Source organism: Pieris rapae, chromosome 17, assembly GCF_905147795.1.
Source record: "Pieris rapae chromosome 17, ilPieRapa1.1, whole genome shotgun sequence".
Lineage (NCBI taxonomy): Eukaryota > Metazoa > Arthropoda > Insecta > Lepidoptera > Pieridae > Pieris > Pieris rapae.
Window position 1 is genome coordinate 6,825,758 of NC_059525.1, and position 10,615 is coordinate 6,836,372.

General features: G+C 33.6%; 2 protein-coding genes across 3 annotated transcripts in view; one reads left to right on the forward strand and one right to left on the reverse strand.

Annotated features, from left to right (window-relative positions):
- The first annotated feature begins 132 nt into the window (after positions 1–132).
- On the forward strand, positions 133–6,204 carry LOC110994168 (saccharopine dehydrogenase-like oxidoreductase). Of its 2 annotated transcripts, none has more exons than XM_045631858.1 (8): positions 133–384; positions 1,988–2,175; positions 2,653–2,779; positions 3,212–3,317; positions 3,659–3,733; positions 4,777–5,152; positions 5,507–5,594; positions 6,091–6,204. In XM_045631858.1, exons 1-7 carry the CDS (start codon positions 216–218, stop codon positions 5,546–5,548), a joined length of 1,083 nt encoding a protein of 360 aa, XP_045487814.1. In that variant the 5' UTR covers positions 133–215; the 3' UTR covers positions 5,549–5,594; positions 6,091–6,204. The 2 variants fall into 2 exon arrangements, with proteins under 2 accessions (XP_045487814.1, XP_045487812.1); XM_045631856.1 differs by having other exon boundaries at positions 5,500–5,594; positions 6,091–6,201.
- Positions 6,205–6,497: 293 nt separating this feature from the next.
- LOC110994157 (homeobox protein Hox-D1) overlaps positions 6,498–10,615 on the reverse strand; it is a 34,296-nt gene continuing 30,178 nt past the window's right edge. The window contains exon 2 of the mRNA XM_022260670.2: positions 6,498–8,437. Coding sequence (XP_022116362.2) covers positions 8,052–8,437 — 386 coding nt within the window. The 3' untranslated portion in view covers positions 6,498–8,051. The remainder of the gene's footprint in view (positions 8,438–10,615) is intronic.

Consider the following 10,615-nt stretch of genomic DNA (forward strand, 5'->3'; position numbering starts at 1 on the left):
ACTATCTTCTTTTTTGTGAGTTTTATTTAGTAGTTAAGAACGTCAAATGTAAAAAATACAAATGATTTTTAATGTTGCAGTGCCATTAAATATTAATTAACGACTTTATTATTGTGCTTGGTTCTTCAGTACACAGTTGTTAATATCATGTTAACGTTGTTTTGCGAACAGCGGAACGTAATTTTTATTTTATAGTCATTTTAAAATCTATAGAAATGGGGGATAAATTAGATATAATAATTTTTGGAGCAAGCGGCTATACTGGCCGATTCGTGATTGCTGAGATGATACGAATATGCCGGAATTACCCGGATATCCGTTGGGCAATCGCTGGTAGATCTAAACAAAAATTGGAGGCTGCTTTGCTAGTTGCCAAGGACAAAGGTAAGAAGTTCTTCTTCTTATTTCTGTTTTGTAATGAGAAATAAAGTTCTTTAAACATTATTATTAAATTTAAAATTCGAATTATTTCTTAAACATTTCTGTCGTATCAAACAGATTTTGATGTGTTATTTTAGTACAAAAAAAAACCAATAAATGATTTTCGGCATTAAGACTTTCTAATTAACATGATAAAATCCTGATAAGCTAAAAACTATATAAATATATAAACTTTATCGCTCCGTTTCCATAAAGGTTTTTCATAAAATACAACGCCTTATACTATTTTAATAGCACTTTCGAGTTAGTTTTATTATCTTTGTCATAAAATCCATGAAGGTGGGCAACCCTTATTTCTGTGTAGGACTACTGTATGTCGTATTGCATTTCATATAAAAATCAATGGCGCTACAACCGATCTGGGCCTTAAAGTTCTATATCTGTTCCGTGTTCATTTGTTTTTTTTCTAATTTACCTACTTGGTAATAAGACTTTTGTGCTATTAACGACTAAATACATACATTGTAGAAATAACTAATATCACCGCATACACGAATTCAAGTACGACCAGTCACCACAAGTAGCACCCGTTCACGAGTATGAAGCATGGCCAGCCATCAGCGCCCTCGCCATATTTAAGGGAGGGAGAAAACCCTCCCAATAATTTCAATTACATTACGAGCAAATAAATGCTCATATAGTCTCTCTACTCCAGGGAAGAGAGTCACCGCGGGCGTCATCAATCAAATCTGTCAGATGTGACGAAGCACCACATTGTGTTATATGTGCAAGCGAGAACATGGTGGCGAATCACGTGTTGGGTGCAAGAAATTGCAATCCTACTATAAAGACTTCTAAGGCGATGTCAATGTAATGGAAGATGGTTGCTGCAGCAGCTAGTCACGGCGTCTCTTGGTAGAATGCTGACGCGACCCCAAGTTACCCCAACAGTGACGTGATTGGTGGGAGGGGTTTAGTGGGTAGGACTTTTAGAGCGAGTCCCACACTCTGTGCGGAAATGCAATCCCCCTCAATAAAAAAAAAAGAAGGGAAGAGAGTCACAACCTTAAGCCACTAGGCCAACACTACTCTTAGATTTGTTATGCGGGATCTTATTAACATCGACTCTGTAGCTCATCTCAAGGATAACGCCAACTATTTAACCAAATTAAAACAGAATAATTAGAGACGCAATAACCGTGAAATGATTTTGTTTCTCGTCGATAAATTTTTGAATGTTTATGATATCAAGTACCTCTACTTGAGTCCGAATTCTTTAAAATAAAACGTTTACATTATTAAACTTTTATTTTATAATAATAATAATTAAGCCTCATTTATTCCTTGAAATATTTACAAAATACAAAATATACAGACACATAATATTCTTTCCAATGACCTCTGATTGAGAATAGGGTTCCTCCAACTGGCTCCATCTCTCTCTGTTTTGAGCATTTTCTCCCAATCCTCTCCACCAACTTCCTTAAGCTCGTCAGCCCACCGTGCAAGAGGGCGACGTCGCTTTATTTTTTCCGGTGGCCGTTATTTATAATAATTAATAATAGAACTTCTTTATATGTGAATGAAGCTCGCTTTAAATTTTCAGCAGAAGACGTATCCAGAATCCAAATAATAATAGCTGATGCGGAAGATGAAGAATCTCTTAAGGCAATGTGTCGTTGCTGTAAACTCGTAATGAACTGTAGCGGGCCGTTCATGTGCTATGGAGAGGCACTTGTCAAGGCAGCCATTGAATGTAAAATACATTACATAGATGTGTGCAGTGAGTTTACGGTAAAGATTCTAATATGAAATATGTAGTAGTAGGTTGGACTCACATTGGGTCCGTTGTATATTAATCCCTGGCTAATTAAGCCAGCCCGGCTTCCAAAAGCTCAAACTTTTCCTTAGCACTTCGAAGGCTTGAAGAGGATTTCTATTCGTTGGGAAGACACGCATTTCAGGACTATGTGGGTGACTGATTCCTGTACGATGCAGCCTGTCCATCGCGCCAAGGTTAAAGAGATGTTTATTTAGGAGATAATGGCGCGTAACTATACCTATCATTTTGGACTGACTGCAATCCGTGTTTTGTGACCAACGGTGTTTTTTGAGGTCTATGGATATTTGCCGAATGCAAGTTACAACTTGTCAGTCTATAAATGTTATATTGTTTAATTAAAAAACTTAATAAATTTCTAAAGTTTTTGTCTGCCAATCTACGAGGTCTTTTTCTAATTTACAGTAAAATTATGACTTGTATTGTTTAAGTTTTTGGAAACCATCAAGAAATATGACGCCGCAGCATGCGATAGTGGTGTATTAGTGATCAATGCGTGTGGTCTTGGATGCCTAACTGCTGACCTGGGAGTCCTTTTCCTACAACAGCAGTTCCAAGGTATGGTACCTTGTTACCTTACACCGCGCCTACGCAAGTTTGTCCCGCCAAATAATAATATTATTTAATTATTAATAGTTATGATCCAAATTTTTATTTAAAAGAAGAAACCCTCTGCAAAATATTATTTATGTATAACTCTGATTGGGGTACTTTTTTTTATGGTTTACTAGAAATAATTGGGGTTGCGGCCTAAAAATAGACTTCAATTCGCAATTTTTATTCTAGAGCTGTACATGTCCATCGGCGAATTTGCAACTAAGAAATGGGGGCACGTCACGCTTGCTTTAACATTGTATTCGTATACTTAATAAGTAGTATGTTTAATTTTAAGACGCTGAATTTAATTTGAATCATCAAAGGAAATTACTTTTTGCGATAAAGCTTTTAGAGGTAAACTTTGATATTGAAGAATATTTCCACTTGTTACAGGAACATTGAATTCGGTAGAGGCATATCTGACGACGCAGCCAGAAGCGATCAGAGGTTTGCCAAAGAACGTCATCAGGAATAGTACGTGGGAGGCTTTGATCTTCGAGTGAGTACTTTTTTGTAATATAGCCTATGTCAGTGAAGATGCAGCTGATGGTGAAATAATTTTGCAATCGGTCTTAGAGATTTTGTGTGAAAACATTACCAAAGAGCGTACCAATTCTTAAAAGGCTGGCAACCCACTCGCGAACCCTCGGGCATTGAAAGTGTCCATGTGCGGCGGTATCACTTAACATCAGGTGAGCCTCCTGCGCGTTTGCTCCCTGTTCTATAAAAAAAAATTCAAACATACAAATATTTCCACTTTATAATATAAGTTCTAGCTATCCGCAATTACCGAGCTATGATCATTCCCGACTGAGATAATAAAAAAAAAGTTTGTTACAGTGCTATGGCGAAGCCTTTTTGGGGCAGTTCAAAAAAAGTAGGAGATCTTAAATTGGAGCCGGAATTGAAGACAAGGTTTGATGTTCATATATACTTTACTTAAACTTACATACTTATGTGGGCTAGTAAAGAGAATATAAAGTAAATAGGGGTCGTTAACGGTATCATTATCAGAATAAGCTTCCAGTGAATGTCCTCCTGATCGAATTGGGAGATATGAACACCTGTTTTTTACTGCTGTTTTGAGGTTAGTTTACTTCCCGTTGCTGTATGAAATTAAAAATAAAATAACATTTTTATAATAACAATTACGCCTCTGTGATATCAACTCGAAAGTTTTTCTGCATCGGGGTATAACCCCAGCTAAAATAATAATATATGTAGATCTTTATCTAAATAATGTGTATGGGGCCGTTCAAGTATTACATAAGCACTAACACACATACTCAATATCTATGTTTGAAAACGAAATGCATTTTTGAGGATTCCTACAAGAAATTATTACGTTTATGTACTGTTATTTTTGAGATCTTTGCTTAATTTTGCTAAATTAAATACTAAGTTTCCTCAATTAAATATATAATTTCAACATGAGTTTGACAGAGTTAATTTCATAAAATAAAAATTTGTGTCGTCGATGATTATGCGATGCGACATATGAAATGTACTCGTAATATTAATTTTTTACTGTATTATCGAATTCACTTACTTCAACAACGTAGGGATTTCCTTCTTGTAGATTCATTATTTCTTGCAATATTTTGCCGTTATACTAAGTTTTAAATTGTATTTTGATACATGCATATCACAATTGATTCGACCTTTGTTTACTGTAAATTATATTAAAGCAAACAATAAAACATACATAATTGCTCATTGATAACCAAAAGGCGCAAATTTTTAATCACAATTGTTTTTAAAGCGAGTTTACTTATTAAGTATGTCTTTCATGTATAAGCACTATTCATATATATGTATATACTTCGAAAACAATTTATGTATTATTAAACAACAACAGAAATCAACAAAACGAAAGTAGTTTAAGAATTTATGTACTAATGACAAAAAAATTGTTTCTATTATATTGGTGTCCATAGTTGATTATATTAATATTACAGGATTTTCGTGCATAAGAGGTTCAATCGCTGGTGCGTACCATTCCCAGGGTCAGAGGAAATCGTTGTTCAGCGAACCCAGAATTATTTTAAACACTCTCGCCCAGTACAGTTTAAGCGTTACCATTCCCTACCATCTCTTATCACTTCTCTTGCTTCCTTTATTGGTGGCTTCTTCATCCTCTTTCTATTGAAAGTCTTCTGTTTATCTTCGTTCTTTTTAAAATACCCACGGATCGCCTCATTGGGGTTGGTAACGTATGGGGATCCAGATGAAAAGATAATGGAAAGATTGAGATTTGATTATCTGATGGTAGGAGTTGGGTGGAGGGGAGATGTAAAGGGAGCTCCGCGGGACGAGATGATAGTCGAAGTTTACGTGAGTATTGTTGTATTAAAATGACTAGCTTTACATATTTTTTTTTATTTTAGGGATATTTAGTTATAGGTTATGTATCTGAAGGCGATTCGGACGGTCCAGCGAATATCGATAATTAAAATATCCAGTATAGATAATTAAAAAATCTGTTATTAAATACTTTCTTGTATTTAAATGTATATTAAGTAAACATTTTTTTGCCAAGTACCGTTAATATGTCAAAAGGTGCCCATGACAAAGGGAATCCTAGTGCACTTTATATTTTAACTAAACATCCTTTTTTATGGTGTAAACGAGTTTTATCGTTCTTTCTTTATAATTTTCTAATACTATGTTATATTTTCTAGCCAATAGGTAAACGAAATGCGCCATACGAGGGAACGGCGATTGCTGTGATCTACTCTGCCCTCACTATTCTTACGGAGAGAGAGAAAATTCCCAAGTATGCTTTTATAAGTAACAATTATTACAGTATTCTTCATAGTCGTCTGATCTAAGGAAATTTATTCCTTAAACCATGTTGTAACAGCTTTGCTGTAAAAATTCCGAAACATATAAATCTGTCTTATTAGACTCTCTAATCACATATTAGTTAGTAAATGAGTTTAATATAATCTTAACAAAAATTTACGTTAGATATATTTAACAAAATAACGTACATATTACAATTATAATTGCTAGTAAACTAAAATCTATCGTATTAGTAATATATTTTAACTTATGCTATAGAAAATGCATTACGAGTATAATGTGTTTCGTAGTGGATTAAATAAATAAACAATAGACAAAATATGACTCAAAAGTATTGCGTCGCGTATCTGCGATTTGACCATAGATGGCGCAGACTGTTTAAATTTTATCATAAACAGAATTTTACAGAAACAGATAATTTGTGACTTTTAAAGTCAGGATATTATGATTTTGATTGTTATTTCTAGGTGTGGAGTTTTAACGCCCGGAGCAGCCTTCAGAAACACATCAATTATTGATAAATTGAACAACGATAACTTGAAATTCGAAATCAAGGCCACGAATAAAATTTAATTACAAAGTACAAAAAAATATTAATTCCATGTTTTTATTATTTAAATAAAATTTTCTGCCTAAAATTATTTCAATGTTTTGTCATTGAATATTTTTAATTATAGGTTGAAGCTTCGGGATTTCGTTTATTATTTCACCAAAGACCAAATATTTTTTTATTAATTATAAAAACTAAAAATATAGCTATTGGCTGTAATGCCAATTTATTTGATAAAATGTTATCCCAGAATTTATAATTTATTACATTCTTTAAATTAATTGCTACGTACACTATACACACATATGGGCAATAAAACTTCAATTGAAAATAGAGCAATTAATTTATTGATGAATTTAAAATACTTAACAATACAAAAATTTACACACAGTCAAATCTAAAGACCAATTGTAATTATATACAGTTATTTTATATCCTGTACATTACTTAGAATTATTGTAATGTTGCTTAATAAATAAGTTTTAGCAGCTTTGGTAAAAATATTCTATAAACGAAAAGCATTATACAATGTAAAAACGTATAAAATTGAGTTGCATTTATTGAAAATACCCAGGCGTTTATTTCAAAACCAAAGTTTTATGTGATGTAGTTAGTTGTAGTTCAACCTCAAGAGCACACTGAGATACTTAAAAGATAAAACATTACTGTAACATTAGCCATGTAAGTGTAATGGTGTGACCCATGGATATTAGAGTATGATACTTGGTAAGAAATACCCCGTAGAAACTGGCATATCTTAGGGTAAGATTCAGAAATTCAATTCGCGAAGTTATTTTTGCGAAAACTCAACTTTACCCTAATTGGGGTAAAACCCAGGACTTTACAATATCTGGCCTTTTTATAAAATGCCACGCTAAAATGTACGCCACTAGTATTTTTCATTTAAAAAATAATGTTCTCGTAAAACCATAAATTTAATGTTAAAAAGAAAATCGATAAATCGATATTTTACTGAACCAAAGACTAACATTTATCTACATTTTATTTATTTTCCATTTGTGAATATATTACATAGATGGCCCGGGTATGTTCAATTTTAATGTTGCAAACTTAAAGTAAATAATCTCATTCCACATTTAAACAATGAAGCACCTATAAAATTATTAAAAATCTTATAAATTAACAATACGCTAGCATCATTTTACGCAAAAATTACAAAATATTAAAATAATTATCTGCAATTATTACGACTAACGGAATTCTAATCTACAATATGAAGCTTAATCTATTTGAGCTTACATTTTGACAGGGATATTTATCATCGTAGACTAGCCACTGTTCTCAAAAACCTTGGGAATTGTTTTTATTACTATTTGCCAAAATTATACATTAAATGTAAATAATGAATCGCAAAATACGTTGCTAAGCGCAGAACTTGACCAAATCCAGTATTTTTTATTTATTCCCTGAAGAAAGGAAGGTTTTTTGAAACAATTTGATGCAAGAAATGTTCCATTTGTTGGCATAGCAGCCAAGGCGAAACGAAGTTCGTGGGGGCAGCCAGTATTGAAATTTTAAAGATTCTGTTTTATCTTAGTGGACAACCGCTATTGTTGAATATGTCTGGCGCAAATATCTGTATGGAGAATGTTGTAATTCGGAAACGCTAACCGTTAAGCATGACTCCCGCTCGTCTAGAATGTATTGGATTTTGACATAAGTACTTCGCGGTAAATCTCGTTTTCTAAACTCATCCTTACGGTCGTCACGAGTCAGTTTTCAGTTGAAAGTATTAAACAGTCAGCGGTAACTGTCAAAAAATCCTTAAGACGGATGGATTTCACTGGTTTTGGTAGTAAAATTTTGGCACATAGTCGAATAATTTTTTAGATTTTCCACTTTAATGTCAATATCACTCTAGCTAGATTCTCGGCTGTTTTCATTAGAGCCAATGCCGTGAGAGGTGGAAGGTGTAACTTCAGGAGCGACTATTAAACCTTCTTTGATCCTTTTCTTTTGTTTCATTCGTCGATTCTGAAACCAGATCTTGACTTGCGTCTCATTCAGTTGTAGGGCGGAGGCTATTTCTATCCTTCTCGCTCGCGTGAGGTATTTGTTGAAGTGGAATTCCTTTTCCAGTTCTGTAAGTTGTTTGTTGGTGAAGTTGGTTCTGCCGGTGTTGTTCAAGTTGAGGATAGGGTTGTTTAGCATTTGGCTGCCAGTAGGGGTACGGATCCCATCCTGGGGACTTCCTAGGACACCTTGATTCACAAAGTCCGCCGGAGGAATCATCAGTTTGGGTACTGTGAACAAATAATACATTTTAGTTATTTATTTATTTAATAATAAGTAATCCAACAGCTACTTAACACATATTATTACACAAAACACAATTAATTAATTTAATTAGGTATTTTTATTCATTAAGCTAAAATATGGATTGTTGTTTAACTTAAAGTGGTCTGCGGAGTTCTGCATATGTTTTAGGCAGGCAGATGTTATGAAAAAAATAAGTGGCGCTGCAATATTTTTAGGATCGAGCCTCAGGTTTCTGTATCTATTTCATGATCATTTTGGCAAGTGATCAGCCACTTGCGCCTGACATATGCCGTCGACTGTTTAGGCCTAAGGCAACCGGATTCCTCGTGTTATTTCCTTCATCGTTTGAGCGAATGTAAGACACAAAAAGAAATCTATGAGTGCACTGCCGGGGATCGAATCTACGACAAGAGTCGCACTAATGTAACATAGGTGCATACCCTCATAATGTTTATCAGAGTTCGGACCAAGTTTAACCACTGAGTCAGTGCGATACATGTCAGCATACATACATTTCTATCTTAAGATTTTTATGATTGCAATCATTTGGTTGGTCATCAATTTTGAGTTAATGTATTGGTACTTTAATAAACCCTTTACGTTTTGTATACAATACCTAATTGCAAATTGATTTCAAGTATCATTAAATGCTAATTATACATAATTAAAATATGTGCATAAATATTATGAATCAGTCCATCCGCAAGTCAATGAACCGTACGACTTTTTGTCTCGCATTCGCAACTATTTATACAAAAGCGACGTGGGATCTTACTTATGACAGGTGTCAATTTTTTCTAATTCAAACGTTGAGATAAAAGATATTTCAATGCAGGCTCTTAGCGGCCCCCTGCGGCGGGGTAACCTGCAGGCCGAAAAGTGAAGTTTTGACGTTTATTATTGTAGAAGAGTAAACAAGATCGTGGTGTCGAACATGTCAGGTTAATGTGTCTCTGAATTTGTTTAGGCGTTTTGTATTCCTTGTTTGTGATTGATAAAATGTAGACAACCTATGTTAAATAATCATTGCTTTTTATTATAAATAAGTTTTATTGTAATATAGCATGGCCTTGCGAAACTCATATATGTGGTCAAAGGTTCGATCTCTGGCTTTACACTAGGTCTTTCTAGTCTATGTGCATATTTAAGGTTGAAGAAAACATCTTAAGGAAACATATTGGCGAATGTCTGCCACAGACGGCTGATCGCCTACTTGTCTAAAAGAAAAAAAATGACGCGATCATTTGTATTTTTTTTCGTTTCGGCGTATAGCACAGAGTGACCTACTTGTCTATTGGACTTTCTTGTATTGTATTTAGTGTGAAGCCAATGAGGCATGAAACAGACTCTAAAACTTTTCTTAGTTATAATCTTTTAATTCGATTCATGTAATTCATAATATACATAAAAAACTTCTATATAATTATAGATAGTATTAGAAATAAAAAGAGAATGGCTGGCCTCTATATAAATATTCAATCCCTTTTTGAATATGCTTATAACATTTATTACAATATGTATACTATAATTAGATAAACAAAACTTAAATATTACAAGTACAAAATTTGAAACTCTAGGCTTGTATTACTGAACATAAGTCAGAAGATTCCCATTCCGAATCCTGGCGATATATAAATCCTACCATTTACCCCGTCCTTATATATTGATTTAATACTATTTGAGATACAATTATTGAATATACAGCTAACTATAGGAACTAGATAATTTATTACAGATGACATATTCCTTTGTCAGATTATTAGAAAATCATAGAATTTCTAGAGATATAAAAAGATCAATAATCATTTTTTTTTGGAAATGTGGTGTTAGAAAATTTTTATACATATACTCAATTCACAGTTTTTGTTGGATAGAGCATTTTCCAAGTTATGTATTTTTATTGAAATCTAGTGTCATAAATTGCGATTAGTCATATAGTTTCATTCCACGCCACAATTAAGCTTTTCTATGTTATGTAATGTGATATAAGGACCCGGATATATAACTATTCTTTTAAAATCCTTGTCAACCGATCTACCTAAGATAACCGATTTGTCACAAATAACAAAATGAAAATATCGCATGAGTCGCAAATTAACAACCCTATCGGTCCAAGTTAATCCCTTGTTTTCGTAATTGACACGTCTCACTGTCCGCCTGTC